At 48.8% G+C, this 15738-nt stretch overlaps 7 protein-coding genes across 7 annotated transcripts; 4 read left to right on the plus strand and 3 right to left on the minus strand.

Moving 5' to 3' along the window:
- Positions 1-916: 916 nt before the first annotated feature.
- Positions 917-1281, minus strand: N7525_010816 (uncharacterized protein; the record flags this gene model as incomplete). The annotated part of the gene is made up of 2 exons (XM_002561203.1): positions 917-931; positions 982-1281. The coding sequence occupies 2 exons, from the start codon at positions 1279-1281 to the stop codon at positions 917-919; spliced, it is 315 nt and encodes a 104-aa protein (XP_002561249.1).
- Positions 1282-2264: 983 nt separating this feature from the next.
- Positions 2265-3224, minus strand: N7525_010817 (Frag1/DRAM/Sfk1 family protein; the record flags this gene model as incomplete). Its single annotated transcript, XM_002561202.2, has 5 exons — positions 2265-2392; positions 2452-2657; positions 2715-2957; positions 3032-3113; positions 3170-3224. 5 exons carry the CDS (start codon positions 3222-3224, stop codon positions 2265-2267), a joined length of 714 nt encoding a protein of 237 aa, XP_002561248.2.
- Positions 3225-5888: 2664 nt separating this feature from the next.
- On the plus strand, positions 5889-7292 carry N7525_010818 (ubiquitin-protein ligase RMD5; the record flags this gene model as incomplete). The annotated part of the gene is made up of 4 exons (XM_002561201.1): positions 5889-6009; positions 6073-6200; positions 6256-7020; positions 7074-7292. 4 exons carry the CDS (start codon positions 5889-5891, stop codon positions 7290-7292), a joined length of 1233 nt encoding a protein of 410 aa, XP_002561247.1.
- A 742-nt stretch (positions 7293-8034) lies between these two features.
- N7525_010819 (BTB/POZ domain-containing protein) lies at positions 8035-9211 on the plus strand (the record flags this gene model as incomplete). Its single annotated transcript, XM_002561200.1, has 4 exons — positions 8035-8249; positions 8332-8733; positions 8826-9099; positions 9158-9211. 4 exons carry the CDS (start codon positions 8035-8037, stop codon positions 9209-9211), a joined length of 945 nt encoding a protein of 314 aa, XP_002561246.1.
- A 506-nt stretch (positions 9212-9717) lies between these two features.
- csn12 lies at positions 9718-11358 on the minus strand (the record flags this gene model as incomplete). Its single annotated transcript, XM_061215234.1, has 5 exons — positions 9718-9804; positions 9863-10283; positions 10330-10391; positions 10449-10728; positions 10781-11358. The coding sequence occupies 5 exons, from the start codon at positions 11356-11358 to the stop codon at positions 9718-9720; spliced, it is 1428 nt and encodes a 475-aa protein (XP_061067746.1).
- A 160-nt stretch (positions 11359-11518) lies between these two features.
- On the plus strand, positions 11519-12761 carry N7525_010821 (60S ribosomal eL20 domain-containing protein; the record flags this gene model as incomplete). Its single annotated transcript, XM_002561198.2, has 5 exons — positions 11519-11527; positions 11609-11708; positions 12122-12306; positions 12365-12541; positions 12603-12761. 5 exons carry the CDS (start codon positions 11519-11521, stop codon positions 12759-12761), a joined length of 630 nt encoding a protein of 209 aa, XP_002561244.2.
- Positions 12762-13601: 840 nt separating this feature from the next.
- Positions 13602-14736, plus strand: N7525_010822 (cytochrome b5 reductase family protein). The gene is made up of 4 exons (XM_002561197.2): positions 13602-13656; positions 13711-13978; positions 14033-14110; positions 14162-14736. The coding sequence occupies exons 1-4, from the start codon at positions 13612-13614 to the stop codon at positions 14728-14730; spliced, it is 960 nt and encodes a 319-aa protein (XP_002561243.1). The 5' UTR covers positions 13602-13611; the 3' UTR covers positions 14731-14736.
- Positions 14737-15738: the final 1002 nt, after the last annotated feature.

The following is a 15738-nucleotide window of genomic DNA, read 5'->3' on the forward strand; positions in this document are numbered from 1 at the left end:
AGGAAACAGGGGTTGAGGCATAATATTCAGCCTAAAACAAAAGGAAAAAGGCAGATGCAACATGGGCGAACGTTCGCCTTGAAAACCACATAAACCCCCCGAAGTGTGCAGAAGTGGCGACGTCATTCCTGTACCTGATGGCGGTCAGATCATGTGACCATGGCTGTCTGGTTTTGTAGCCTCAGGCATCACATTTTATATAACGTATTTCACTACCGAGCTGCGCACCCCAGAACACATACTAAAAGCGATAAAATACAACATAATATTTCAACAAGGGTTGTTTATATAAACTTTTCCTTATAGCCTAATGCTTTTTATATTATATCTAGCCATTTGTTAGGGTTTAAAGAAATTTTATAATATTATGATTCCGATATATATATTTCTAGTTTTTCGCAACGTAATTTTCGGTAATTTTCGAAATCATGATAACATAGCCTTCTACTCTCTTTGAAATTGATATATAATGCTAATGAGTCTTATCGACGGCTATCGACAAATAAGGAGCTAAAATAAAACCATGGTTGTTGAGATATAAACGTAGAATATATCGTATTTACTATGTGTTCTGGGGTGCGCAGCTCGGTGGTGTGCGCAGCTCGGTAGTGAAATACGTTAGTTAGTGTGATACTCAGGACACACTCTATTCTATGTTTCTCATCCTCTACATATACCCGATAAATGAAAGACTATGTACAAGACTCAGCTTTTCTTAACTCGAAACTACATGCTAACTCTACGGCAAGTATAGCACGAAGGAGAAAAGGTCAATTTTCGAAAGCCAATGAATGCCAGGATGTTCGACCAGCGAGATGGTACACACGATTCATTTCTAAATAAAACTGTGGCATGATATGAGACTATCAAATTCAACACATTTTTCTCCACAATCTCTAGAACATCCATCTCCAATTTACCAACCACCGTGCTATAGAAACGTCAGCAAAAGACCCATACGAATGAACGAACTATACGTACTCCTCCGTGAGGGCCACCGGGGCCACCGGGACCACCATGTCCGCCATGCCCACCCTGGTGTTGTCCAGGGCCGCCAAAGCCTCCAGGGCCACCCTGGTGGTGCTGCTGCTGTCCTTGGAATCCACCCTGAGGTCCTCCAAAGCCAGGGCCGCCGGGACCGCCAGGTCCACCGTTGTGCGGGGGACCACCATGAGGTCCGCCGGGGCCTTGCTGGTGACCCTGATGGTGGCTGTGGCTCTCGTGGTGCTTGTGCTCGTCATGCTTATCGTGCTTGTCGTGGTGGTGGCTGAAGAGACCCATGACTGATGATGATATGAGGAAGTGGGGAGGTGATGGATTGATGGACAATGAGATCGAGAGGGAATTTGAGTATGAGTATAATTGTAGAAAGAAAAGAATGGAGAGGCTCCAGGCTGCCCTTTATAAAGACCGAGTGGCGTCACCGATTAGAAGGCTGAACTAGTACTAAGATGCTATGAACTAAGCCTAGTCTTAGATGGGGATAATGGCATCACGTACGACTACCGACGTGGAGCAGTAGAGGCCTATGATTGGGACGAGCTATACCTTCCCTCCACTTGCTAGGGGCATCGATTGATGAAGACGTAACCAAACCCTATATCGTTTCCCATCGGTTAATCTGATCGATTCTGTCACTACAACATACGATATATATCTGAGTTCCGGTAGAGTTCTGTTGTGATATTGAGCTTGTAGTCCTTCAGTCTCGATACCAATAGAAATAGCCAAGCTTTACAACACAATATTAGCATTTGCAGATTTTCTTGTGGCCTACGAATAGGGCGTCGATTGCTGTTCGGTCTTCAGCCACTGGGCTTGGCGTCAAGGCTATAGGTCGATGCGTACGTACGCCACCCCACAGGTCCAGCCCTATCAACCACCCTATTGCCGAGTTTCTACCGCCAAATTATTATATGTTGTATATGAGTTTTAAAAGTGTCAATGGCTATTCTCGGAGTTAACTGCTTGTTTTTAGGTCGAGGTCGGTCATAGGCATCATCACTGGTAAGTGGAATCATTTCAAATGTGTTACGCAAAAAATGAAATTCCTGCACCATTAGCAGGTGCTCCTACCTTTTGAGAAGTTGATTGAGCATATTTCTATGTAGGAATTGCCATAAGATATGAAGAAGGTAACAAAGTCTTGGTATTCGTTTCACGAGCACAGAAATATATATGTACATTTTAACAATGTCGCCAATCGGATCAACGCTAAAAGTCACAGCCAAGCGCCTATACAAAAAGACCAACCAAGCCACGGGCTAAGGCATCAAGTCCGTAGTCATCTCGAGTTGCTGATACCCCTTTGGATTGTGCAGATTCCTTTGAGCTGACGGCATCAGGTCGACAATCAAAGAGAGAATATACCCAGTGAAGACAAAGGCGATGACTGTGGAGCGAGTTAGTACAATATAAGGAAGTGGAGAGGTGGAGACCGAATATACTCACCCCATTCGAGAGTAGCCGCCATGTTGTTCTGCTGGTAGTGGGTATGCTCCGTAACCCGGAAGACAATAATGAGGGCAAGCTCAACGACAATGAACGAAGATTTGATCACAAAACTTGTCATGAGCATAGGCTCCCGCAGAGCATGTGCTATGCCTAGGTAAATATAATCCAAGCACATCAAAGCCGCGCTAAGTAGGAACCCGACACTGGAGCTGTCAGTACATTGTAACGTATAGGTATGGCGGACTTGGCGAGGGACATACATGAAGATCGTCACGCAGACATCGTGCATGAAATGATGGGCGATGTTGTCTAAGACGGAGAGCATAACCAAGCCGATACTCCCAACGATTGTGAAAAGGAATGAACCGTGCGTGCACGCTTTGTTGATGTATGATTTGTTTTGAACATGTTGGTAGAAGGAGAGGTTTAGAAGTAGGACTGTCGTGATGCATCCGATCATGAATAATGGCTTTAATTCCTGAGCCCCAATATCTGAAATGAATCTGCACGAAGCTGTTAGTCAAATCTTGGCATGATCATAGGGATAACCCAAGGGGGCAAGGCAGCGTGTGCTCACGGTATATTTTGACCAGGCTTCATCAGGCCATATCTCGGCTCACCGATCATAGTCCAGTGGCCCAACATAGCGAGTAGCATTGCTAAATCCAGTATTAGATCAATGACCAACACAACCGTGGACAATTGAAGAGCTCACCTAGCCAGGTGGATGCAGCTATGGTCGGAAAGACCCAGGAAGGGGGCGACATCATGGTGTGTGCGTATAGCTAAGGAGAGTGTTTTGGAGAAGCAGGCATAGTCTTGTTATAGCGACAGTATCAAAGAGCATGGGCTGGTGAAGTTGGATACCAGCCACATCTCTTTACTCGAGCAGTTGACAAAGAGAGAAATTGATCCTGACGTTGGGGATCAGGCAACGAGAGACACTGTGCCTGTCGATCCCTGCTCTCGTGCCCCTATGACGAAGGTCAGTTATGGTATGTGGGTCTATGAGGGAATTGGTAACCCCTTGATGATTGTTTTGTGTAAAACGCACATGTTTCGTATTCGTATATCAAAGGCAGAAGTCCGTTTACAAATTTAGCACAAAGCTCGTGATTTATGTTGCTTCCTTGAAACGTGGAGCGAGATAATGAATTTGGCATGCTTTGACTGGCGACTGAGCACGCGATGAAAATTCAGATTGCCTGTGGACCTGCCGATCTCCATAAAATAGTGAATTGAGACACTGGTTAGTACAGAGTATATATCTTTCAGTACTGTTGGCGGGGCCGGGGCTGGGGAGATGTTAGTGTTGGAAAAGCAAGGTATCACATCACGTATATCGTATGGAGTACGATGCCCCAGATGCGGAGGTGAAAGTACTGTATTTCTCGTGCATCAACAAAGATCGCATTCTCATTGTACCTACCCATCGCCTGTAGTGTATAGTTGCATCAAAGACCGATCTGTATTCCCTAGCAAGCCTCGGAGGAACTGGAACTAGGGTCTGAAAGAAACTCCGATGAGCATTCGGCCGGCCTCGAATCCAAGTGTAAGACTAGAACAGCCGGTTCCCTGACTGCGACCGTACCGATATGAATTCAGGTACCGATTTCAGGGGAGAGTGAGATAAGAACAGAGTATCTGTCGCTTCGATATTGGACATATTATAGGGGCATGGCGGGGTTAGATGGAATCCAGGATCCTTGCGACAAGTTCGATGCTCATAATGAGATTCTTGGTTTGGCCTGGTTCGGCGTTGTTCGACCTGGTACGGCAGCACAGCAAGCTCACGGTCGGAGAAGAGGACGGGATCTGCTTTGTTGGTAGGGAATGTTGCCAGTAGTACTCCGTACCTAGCCTGAAACATTGAAGGTAGTGATACGTTAGTGACTGTAATTTCATGATAGATTAACAGCTAAAGTGGACATCTGGAGCCCCATTGAAATGAAGGAGTGACTATTGACAGCGTACTCCGTCCACGGTGCCACCATTATTACAACCCCTGAAACATTCTCCATCTCAAATCTCAGGTAGATTGTATCATTGGGGCAGTGCTGAGACTTAGCGATCGTCAGTGAAAAGTACAGGTGGCGATAAACAGGAAGCAACTTTCCAACCAGAAACTGCCAACGTAGCCGGAGACAGCTTCTCTCGCAGCATATCAACAACTGATGAGAAGAACAGCTCTAATGGACGGAAGATAAGAGGCGAGACTAGCTTAAATAGACAACGGTGGGTCTAGCTACAACGCGGATGCGAGGCCAACGCGACTCAGCAGGACAACAAAGACGCGATATGAATGTTGTGTTGCTAAAAAATAGTTTCACCAAGAAGCTACAGCCTATCTAATAAAATCTCTTCTCTAAGAGCCACCAGCATGGGTGACAAGTAGTGAAAAGACTTCCAAGATACTCGAGGGTGACTGAAGGGTCTCCCATCGAAGCATCAAGTTCAAACTCGAAGACCCAAGAAGTCAAGGAGATGAGGCAGTAGTATTTCAAAAATTCCCAAGGTTCCCGAAGGCCCACTTGAAGCAGTCAATTTGGTAGTTTTCAACTAGCAAAAACACGATCTCGGATGTCTCCTCACTGATACGTGTAAAACCCGTGCACTAGGATGGAGAAGAAAAGAAAAAGAGAAGGAAGCTCGGGGGGAGGACCAGGTATTTATAATTTTCCAGTGGCTTAAGCCACGGGGCAAAAAAAAAGGTAGGCGACAAACCGGAATAATAATCATCCGAATATTGTTCAATGTAATTGGCCTTGAATAGCCGTGAATAGCCGAGGCTATCCGAGTCGCAGGATTAGGGCATATAGAAGGCGGTGTAAAGTGGCAATATTGTGTGAGCGTGAGTGTGGAAGTTTCCACATCCGGGCTGGGAGGTGGTGGGAAGGTTTAGAGAACTGGGGCTTATGGGCTTGGAGTTGCTACAGTAATACGTAAACAGCACCCATGGGTCTCGGGATATGTATCATGTTATCATGTTACGGAGGAGAGACATGTTGAATGAGCGAATCCAGCTGCGATCGGTGTCAATGTGAGAGGGCTGCACCCCCCAGGAACGTACGTAATTTGTGTATATGTCCAGTATTTAGGATTCTCACATTCATTGAACACTAAAGGAACATGCATGCCCATCGACTATATTGGCCAAAACCCTCTTCATCCGGATGGAGGGGTTGAATCACGTGGAAGATCACCCGGAACAGCTTGCCTCTCTGTGTGGCTTAAACCGGTTTCCTTCTCTCACTATGTACTGTTTTCTATCTGCGTCTGTTTGAAACAAGTATTCCTATTGCCTCAATATATTGTATATTGTATCCATTTTGGAAGGCGCCGAGATAAAGAGCTCTTATCTGAAGTTCTCCACATGGCGAGACTCGGTAACCTCTCCAGTCACCTCCGAGCCTGTCAACCGAAACCCATCTGCAATGGATGTAGTGCAGAAAGAACACAGCCGACTCCTCAAGAGAACTGAGGCCTCTCAGGGCATCAAGAATGTCCAATCTGCAGTTGATTCACTGCAGGCTGCTCGCGATGCCATAGCTGCTGGTCAGTAGCCCGTAAATGCGCTCCCGCCAGGTTCCTCAACTGACGACATCGATTTCTCCATAGATCCATCCGCTGCCTCTGCCACCCTAGCCTCCCTTCAGAACTCGGTCAAGTCGTCCTTTGACTCTATCAATGACAGCTTGAAAGAGACTCACAGTGGCCTCAACAAGTACACCAAATCTCTAGATAAGGTATCGAGGATACTGATCATCCATGCGTTGCCACCCACATCTAACATCGGAACAGCTTTTCAAAGATCGACCACTGCCCAGCACCGATGACGATGGCCTCTCTTCACACGAAAGCCTCATCAACCGCGCCATCGCCATGCATCTCCTTCGCGAAGGCCAGTTCGCCGTGGCCGCCACTTTCCTCTCCGAGATTGCCGAGCAGAAGACGATATATCCCGTCACCCAGAACGGGTGTGGACCGTCCAATACATCCGCCAGCCTGCTCGATATTGACGAAGTGCCTTCGACCGAGATCCGGAAACAATTCGCCTCAATGTACTATATCCTACAACAACTACAAGAGAACCAGAATTTACTGCCTGCGATCGAATGGTCAAGGGAAAACCGCGAGGCCCTGGAAGCCCGAGGCAGCAACCTCGAGTTCGAGCTGTGCCGACTCCAATACGTATGGCTGTACCACGGCGGAGCGAACAATCAGGGAACCGCAAGCGGATGGCTGGCTGCGCTCGAGTATGCACGGCAGGAGTTCCATGTGTTTGTGCCTCGATACCTGAGAGAAGTTCAGCAGCTAGTCGGCGCAATGGCGTACTCGCCCAATCTGGGCGGGTCACCATATGCGGCTTTGTTCAACAACACCTCGGCCTGGGATGACGTAGCTCACTTCTTCACCCGCGAGTTCTGTTCTTTGTTAGGCCTTTCAGCGGACTCGCCGCTGTATATTGCTGCTACAGCAGGCGCCATCGCTCTGCCGACGCTATTGAAGCTACAGACGATTATGAGGTCGAAGCGAACGGAGTGGACATCCGAGAATGAGCTTCCGGTAAGGAAATTGCTACTCTGTGTATATATTGACGCTAATATTTGTATTGTCAGGTCGAAATACCTCTGCCTCCCCAATATCTCTTCCATTCTATCTTCGTCTGTCCAGTGTCAAAGGAGCAGGCGACCGATGAGAACCCTCCTATGATGATGCCGTGTGGACATGTCATTGCGCAGGAATCGTTGAAACGCCTGGGCAAGGGTAACCGGTTCAAATGCCCGTATTGTCCCAGCGAAAGTCATCCCAAGGATGCCAGGAAAGTATTCCTGTAGTGTAGGTCTTCCATTTCTTTCTTTCTGTTTCTTTCTTTGTCCTCATTCCTGGGCTTTCTGTAGCAAGTGGCGATCGCACGGGTAACTTCGGGAACACTGGGTCTTGTCAAGGGCGTTTAGCGTTGGCGTTGAGGAGCTCATCTGTTGGGACATTGCAATGCAAGTCCATTCAAAGCTGTACGGAGCACCGCGATCTAATTCGAACCTGAGATTCGAACACAAGCGATTTCATAAGTAAATCAACGACATCGCCATTCCAAGGCCGTTGCCCAATAGACGTATCAATTCCAACAAAGAGAGAGGATCAGAATTTGCCTCAGATGCGAGGCAATAATCCACCGCTATCCACAACTCTTTCCCAAATAGGAAATCGTAATTTCCTTTGTCTCAACGGCGGCGTCTGATTGGCCATACACAGACCCGTGACCACGCGCCCATTTGGCGACTCGAAAAACCCCCTTTACGCGGTCGAAACTAGTTGTGACGCGTCTTTCGCCGAGCTCGACCCTTCTACGCAGGCTAATTGGAGCTATCCAGTAGATCATCCGTATACAAACCGTCCCACGCGTAATCTTCACAGCCAAGATACCAGTACGTACGATGTGACTTGTCTCCGTAACAAACGGGAGCTTGCACTCTCTGCCTTTTATAAATAGTACTCCATGTGCCCCCTGAATCCATCCACAGCTATCTCTGTATTCTCCCCAATCCCGTCCCCTATCCAGACCATAATATAATAGCAATGTTGTCCAAAAGAGCACCAGACAGGCCAATTCCAGGCCAGTATCGCGCAGCAAAAGCTTCAGCTTTCACGCTCCAGTCGCGCAGGGTTCCGCGCGAGAGAACCAGAGACCGAGCACCCAAAGAGCGAGATAGCTCGGGCTCAGGCTCGGGCTCGATCAGTAAGACTCGACGACTCGAGCAGCGTCGAAGATTCGACAAACCCCCAGACGTAACGTAAGTCCTGTCCACAGCATGGATGTATCCTCATCATTTTCTGCACAACCAGTCCATAAACGCAACCGCTAACCCAACGCAGAGAACCCCCAACAAGCCCAATAGTAATGCTCCGCGTGGGCCCGGAAAAGCGCCTCTTCGCCGCCCACGAAGCCATCCTGCGCGCATCCCCCTTCTTCGCCGCGCACTGCACAGCCCAAACACCAAACCCGGATGCGCCACGGCCCAGACTCCCCCACCAACCACCGAGCAAGCGCATCGACCTTCCAGACGAGCAAGCCGAGGTCCTCTCCTGCGTCCTCGAGTATCTCTACAAGGGTGACTACTACCCGCGTCTGCGACACAACAGCCGGACGCAGACATGGGAGCTGGAGGACGCAGACGCAGGAGTTGGCGCGGGCACTAGTGGGGAATTGGGACAGGCGACGGCGACGGTGTTTCATCATCGGGCGCGCGGGGTGATATTACGGGATACGGCGATTTAGTAAGTGATTTGTTTATCTATTTTCGTTCTGGTTATGCAATTGGAGGGAAAGTTTCAAAGGACGACCGTGTACTAATAACATGCTTCAACAGCTGCGCGGCGGAAAAATACAACCTCCCCCATCTCCAGCGTCTCGCGCTGCGTAAGCAAGGCCTGCACATGGGGATCCAGTGCAGTACGATTCTTGCGAGTGCGCGGTTTGCGTATGCTAACACGCCGGACACGGACTCGAAGTTGCGGGCGCATTACCTTGCGCTGATTGTGAGGTCGCGGGGCACTTTTATGCGCTCTGGGACTATGCAGGCGGAGATGGAGCGTGGGGGAAAGATGTTTTTTGATCTTTTCGTTGCTTTGTGTAATCATATGGTGAGTTTACTTTCTTTGGGTTTTGGAGGGATGAGGTGCTAATTTGGTTTACGATTAGGATGATTATACTGGTCAATCGGTTGAGAGTTCGGCTGTTACGACGCACTGCTAGGGTTCGTCAAGGTTCTGAGGTGGTAAGTTGATCGTTGGCTCTTGACTATTTGCGCGTTTCCATTCTATATCGCTGCTGGCAGTGTCTTATACCCTTGTACTACTATGTTTCAATATCTACAGAATAAAGAGCATGTTTGAAGTTGTCAAGTCCTCGGAGTAATGAATTCGTGAATTCGTAAAGATAGGATCTAATATAGTTCAGCTAGCCCAATTCTGATAATTGTTATGTGGCAAGCGTGGACTAGATGACACTGGTGAAGCTGGCGCTTCGATCCGAGCGATGACCAAGTATGCTCCTGATATGCAATGTGCATCGCTTCAGGCCAAATGTCTTCGGCAGTGGTATTGGCAGAACAGTGTTCTCGTGTTCGAATGATATAGCTGCGTATGAATGTAAGTCATAGGCGGATGCATACTTAGCGACTTTGAAGGCAGTGGCGACCAACGAGGGAGTTGTCAATGAGCATTAGACGAAATGAGGTTCAGATAAGTTGCAATACGTCCTTAGACACCTGTGCCCGGGAAAGCGCTGCCTCCCTTGCTCAAAACGATGAAGCCTCGATCACGTGCAATGTATCCTTTCATGAGTCCCTGGGGAAGCGACAGGGTCAGTAAGCACTCACAGATTTACCAATACTTATCAGCCTACCTTGTAGATGAGGTTCGAGAGTAAACATTCCACCTCGTCGATATCAATGCGCGACCGACCGCTTGTAGAAGTACCCACACGGAGAGCTGCCGCAAATTCGTTCACATGGACACGTGTACGTCGAACCGGAGATTGACCTTCCTTGGGTTCCTCGAAACCACCAGCGAGGAAAACCTTTCGGAACAGATTGCGCAAGGCAATGTCGCGTCCACGTTCTAACGGCAGGTAGATACGTCTCTTGACGAACTCTGCCTCGCCGTCAGACATGGCTCGGTCGAATCCAACCAAGTCACCCTTTCGGATGCAGTTCGACAGAGGCCGGAAAAGCTTCTCGAGTCGTGGGAATGGTGCGAGAAGCTCCTTACTGGGAAGTGTGTGTGTGGTCACGAGGTGACAGGGAATAAGGTAGGTAAGAATCAATCTAATAGTGGTTAGTGGGAACTTAACTGCAGCTGAGGCCTACTAACTCTCGATTCTTGGTTGCATCTCGATGGCACATTTTCCAAGCGTATGTCAGGTGTTCTTCAGCCTATATTGCAAAGAATCAGTCCCGGTAATAGTCTACGGACACAGCACTTGGTAATACCTCTGCGTAATTCTCATCCAAGAAGTGGATGACCCCAACATAATATTCGAACGTGACAATGTGGGATTTGGGGAAAACCTCGGGAGGGGGAAGATCGGCCGATGAAGCGCTGATAGCACGGAGCAAGTTCTTGGTAAGGCCGACGGAGTTGATCTGAAGGGGAAATATTAGCATTTTGCTAGCGACTGTGAGGCCGACGGTTGATACCTTGAAGTATGTCTTGAAAAGGAGGTTGGTCATGTTGTAGATACCCCACTTGCGGGACTCTTCAAGGGGGGCTCTTGGTTTGGTTAGCAATGGAACAACTCAAGAGTCGAATCACACATCCTTACCTATCACTCAGACACAGAGTGAACATCCGGTTGATGACCCGAGCAGCCTCCTCCAGGTTTGCGTTCTTCTCAACATCAGCTGCGATGTCATCCTGGAACCCAAACCCAGCGGAGCCTTGAGATGCGGCTTCGAGATCGGCATTGATTGCAAAAGTACGCATGTACTTCCCAACTGTGTACAAGCATGGCAATGTCCAAGCCGGAATGCCGGCAGGGCCCGAGTATCCCCGGATCAGGGCATTGGCGACCTTTTTCCAGGCATTGAAGACCGCAACGACGCTAGCACCGGGAACGCGATCTTCGCACCGAAGTATTTCGCCTATAGCTTCCCAGTAAGCAGCAAAGATGTCAACCCAGGCAGCCTGTTCGGCCTTTGGTAATTTCAGACTTTTCCCGTGGAAAAGACCATAGCTGAGATCCTTGGAGATATATTCGGCGGTGGAGAAGTTGTAGAAAGAGCGCAGCCGATCGGGATCTTCAGATGGCGCGATCGGGGTGAGTACTGCAGCTAATTCCGGGCCAGACCCGTTGAGGTATGCGTTCTTGAATGCGGGCGCGAGAGAACCGAGAGAAGTCATGGTGAACTGCCCTCTGGCAGGAGACTGAATAAATTGATTGACAAGTTATGAGTTGAAAAGAAGCATTCGAGGTGGGGAAAGGGTTGAGATCCGACCCGACAAAGACAAACAAGTGAGGAACGCCATACTTTTGGAGAAGACATGTGGGGAAGGCGAGGCAATGTGGCTGGTGAGTCGTGGCGGCATGACTGTGGCGCAGTTGCGTTACCAAATGGGACTAGCGCATAACGGAAAGCCTCCACTCGCTTAGGGCAAGGGCGGCAACCCTAAGCACAATTGGAACCTCACAATTCTCATTTTCCACCGACGGCACACTAACGACTCATCCACCACAGCGACAATCACAGTGAGTACCTACCACACGATTCTTGTCGGAGATTTGTACTAACATTAAACTCTTCCAGATGGGTGAGTGATTTCTATTCCCTTCCCGATACCCCAGGACTATTTTCGAGGCAACGGTGCGCGCATATGTTTGGAGGGATTTCGAGACGCAAAGACCCCCACGATATCGACCTGAGACAATCACAGAAAAGGAGGACGCAATGGCAAATCGACGTCGCTTGGAATGTTTATGAAGGAACCCAGAACGCTGTCGATCAGGGCTACGCATGGTTGAATCTCGAATTTTTTTCAATATCCACAAATCACCCTTGGTCTTCTCGAATTACCGCCAAATTGCATCGCGCACCGTTTCATCTCTCGAACTGAACTTTTGGGCAATTGGAATATCCACTACGAACTATGACTGACGGATTCCCAGGGCGTCTTACTGAGTACCAGGTCATCGGGCGTCACCTGCCCAACGAGGCGAACCCCACGCCCAAGCTGTACCGCATGCGCATCTTTGCGCCCAACACTGTTGTGGCCAAGTCGCGTTTCTGGTACTTCATGGCCCAGCTCCGTAAGCTCAAGAAGGCTAACGGCGAGATCGTTTCCCTGAACGTGGTATGTTGGGATTGGAAAATTCGAGGATATGGAATGGTGCTTATGTTTTCGTGTCTAGATCGAGGAGAAGCGTCCCCTCAAGGTCAAGAACTTCGGTATCTGGATCCGCTACGACTCGCGCTCCGGCACCCACAACATGTACAAGGAGTTCCGTGAGATGAGCCGCACCGACGCTGTTGAGGCCCTCTACCAGGACATGGCTGCCCGTCACCGCTCCCGTTTCGGTTCCATCCACGTATGTTACGCTAGCCGAACCTTCCGCCAATGACCACATTCTAATAATTATTTTCCTACAGATCCTCAAGGTTGTTGAGATCGACAACAACGACAGCATCCGCCGCCCCTACATCAAGCAGCTCCTCCAGAAGGACCTCAAGTTCCCTCTGCCCCACCGCGCCGGTGGCAAGGTCGGCAAGAAGGTCTTCGCCTACTCTCGCCCCTCTACCTTTGCTTAAATGTGATGTTCTGGGTGTTGGGTTTGGAGTGTGTGTGGATGAATGACTGTTTATGGCCATAGCATGCATGAAAGATGGTCACGTGGAGACCACCGCCCTGTTCACGGGTGAGATGGTTGGATGTCTCTAGTTCCCCGTATGGTGGCATCTTTAGGTTATTTGAAAAAATCATCGGGTTTCTTGAATTATTCGAGTTCTAGTAGGGTAATGGGCATACATGAGAAGTAGGCCGATTTGACAGGTGCTAGGGCATCATATCGAAGATACATCGACCTGAAATAATGGCGTTGTCCGGTTGTTACAAGTCAGTCCCGAAATCCATCCACAATGCCCAGGTGTGGTCGGATGAATGTACACAAGGTAGTGGTTGCAGGTCGCTTACTGCTGGTCATAATATCTCATTGCGAACTACATACATATAGACCCATGAGAATGAATAACATCATATCGAACACTCATCGATTCTATCTGCATATTACAATTTTAATCCTGAAGGAGTAAGTGTCAGATATCGGAGTTCTTCAGCCACGCCCGAGGCCGAACCCCGAACCTTGACGCCCTGCAGTTCAGGCATTCATCGATATCTTCAGCTGCCATTTTAGTTGAGAGTCTTTCTTTTGGCCTGCAGTAAAGGCAGCTTAGTTTGAATATTCTGAGTATCTTTACTCAAACAGTCATTACCGGAAACACTGGTCTTTGCAGCAATACAGGAACCTATTGCGTCATTCGAAATCAGGTCGGGAGGGAGCTGTCCGCTTTCGCGTTTGTAAGCCGATTTCTTCCCGCGGACATTCCAGGGTTCACCAGGTTCACTTTCCCTCTTACCCCATCTTCCCCCTAATTCATTATCATGTTTGCTCGTCAATCTTTCCGTTGCGCGCAGCCCTTGAAGCAGGTTAGTTGAAATATGTCCTCAATTCAATTTCCATACTAAACGCTATTTGATTAGAGCTTCCGCAAATACTCTGCGGAGGCCGCTCCCAAGAAGTCCAACTTGACCCCCATCTATGTTGGTGTCGGCCTCGCCGGTCTCGCTGCTGGTGTCTACCGCTACAGCAACGGCGCGGTTTCCGAGCCCAAGGACCGCCCCAAGGTCTTCAACGGCGAGGACTGGGTGGACCTCAAGCTGGCTAACATTGAGGTCTTGAGCCCCAACACCAAGCGTCTTCGCTTCGAGTTCGACGACAAGGAGGCAGTCTCTGGCCTTCCTGTTGCCTGTAAGTAGTCTGGCTCCGAGGATGTTTGCCAATCGATCACTAACAGACATATAGCTGCTCTGTTGACCCGTTTCAAGCCCGTCGGTGCCGAGAAGAACGTCCTCCGTCCCTACACCCCCACCAGTGATGAGGGTAGGATAAACATGAACCACAACTTATTTCTCAATTTCTAACACATGGCAGATATTCCCGGCTACCTTGAGCTCGTCGTCAAGGCCTACCCCGACGGCCCCATGTCTCAGCACATCCACTCCATGAACGTCGACCAGCGCCTGTCGTTCAAGGGACCTCTTGTCAAGTACCCCTGGGAGGCCAACAAGCACAACCACATCTGCCTGATTGCCGGTGGTACTGGTATCACCCCGATGTACCAGCTCGCCCGCGAGATCTTCAAGAACCCCGAGGACAAGACCAAGGTCACTCTGGTCTTCGGCAACGTCTCCGAGGAGGATATCCTCCTGAAGAAGGAGCTGCAGGATTTGGAGAACACCTACCCCCAGCGCTTCCGTGCCTTCTACGTCCTGGACAACCCCCCTGAGGGCTGGACCGGTGGCAAGGGCTACATCACCAAGGAGCTGCTGAAGACTGTCCTGCCTGAGCCCAAGGAGGAGAACATCAAGCTCTTCGTCTGTGGTCCTCCCCCCATGTACAAGGCTATCTCCGGTGGCAAGGTCAGCCCCAAGGACCAGGGTGAGCTCACTGGTATCTTGAAGGATCTTGGTTACAGCAAGGAGCAGGTCTTCAAGTTCTAGGTTATTATAGTATCTCACCTAGAATAGCCATGTATATTGGTGCATCTTGTTTTCAGCGTGTTGCCGGGTCATTGGCTGGCTTCAGACGTCATATTAAGAAATACATTTTGTCTCCAAATATATAATATAATGTGTATCTGGTAGTCGTATCTATCTGTGGCAGTGTAGACATGGGAAGAACTGAATATTCTCTTCCTTTCATTTATTTAAAAAAAAAAAAAAAAAAAAAGAGAAAAAAAAAAAGGAAAAGGAAAGGCATGGGGGGCCGTGATGAAGGTGGGAAGGGTGGTGGATATATACATGCACACCAACTGAGAATCCCTCAGTAGACTCGATATATAAAGAGCGAAAATCGTCCCAAGTAATTATCTACACAGTAGTAGAACGGTAAAACAAACAAATATGCACCCGAAATGTATCCAATAATTGCATGCAAGCTATATAAGTTGCCCAAGAGCCGACATACATGCATGTATACATAAAGTACCTACTGGTAGTAGCTAAGCGACAAGACTAGACACTCATATGTAGACCGTCAAAGTACAACAAATTATTGCGGAGAGAAAAGGACCAAAAAGGCAGTTAGAACGAATTGAATTAGGAAGTCAGAACAGGCGTTCGTACTACAAGCTGGAAACACCTTGTACTCAGCTGAGCCCCTCTTCTACAGCCTTGGAGGGCTTGGGCGACCCTGAGGTTGAGATGTCGGCGGGGGGAGCATAGCCCACAACTGAACATGTCCCAGCCCCTCCAAAAAGCGAGAAAAAGAGCAGGAAAAACAGTAGAACTGCTAGGAAATAGGCGTGGAATAGAATAAAAAGACCCGCGAATTTATATAGATAAATAATATAGCTAAAACTATATATAATTGTCTCCTTAGCATTAGCAAGTACCCGGCGTGCAAGTATATGGCCCATGGGTTACCCCTCGGGGCCCCCGTAAGAGCCCGTCATCCAACCTTTGAAGGTACCTACCTATGTAGGTATCTAGGTAGGTAGTTACGTGTCT

Source organism: Penicillium rubens (assembly GCF_028828025.1).
Source record: "Penicillium rubens strain IBT 27055 chromosome Unknown utg000004l_segment0_segment0, whole genome shotgun sequence".
In the NCBI taxonomy this organism is placed as follows: domain Eukaryota; kingdom Fungi; phylum Ascomycota; class Eurotiomycetes; order Eurotiales; family Aspergillaceae; genus Penicillium; species Penicillium rubens.

Bases quoted from the DNA above. Each gene is read 5' to 3' on its own strand.
- N7525_010822 (XM_002561197.2), top strand. From the start codon at position 13,612: ATGTTTGCTCGTCAATCTTTCCGTTGCGCGCAGCCCTTGAAGCAG. The intron at 13,657-13,710 runs GTTAGTTGAAAT...CTATTTGATTAG, and splicing joins GCGCGCAGCCCTTGAAGCAG to AGCTTCCGCAAATACTCTGC. The intron at 13,979-14,032 runs GTAAGTAGTCTG...ACAGACATATAG, and splicing joins CTCTGGCCTTCCTGTTGCCT to CTGCTCTGTTGACCCGTTTC.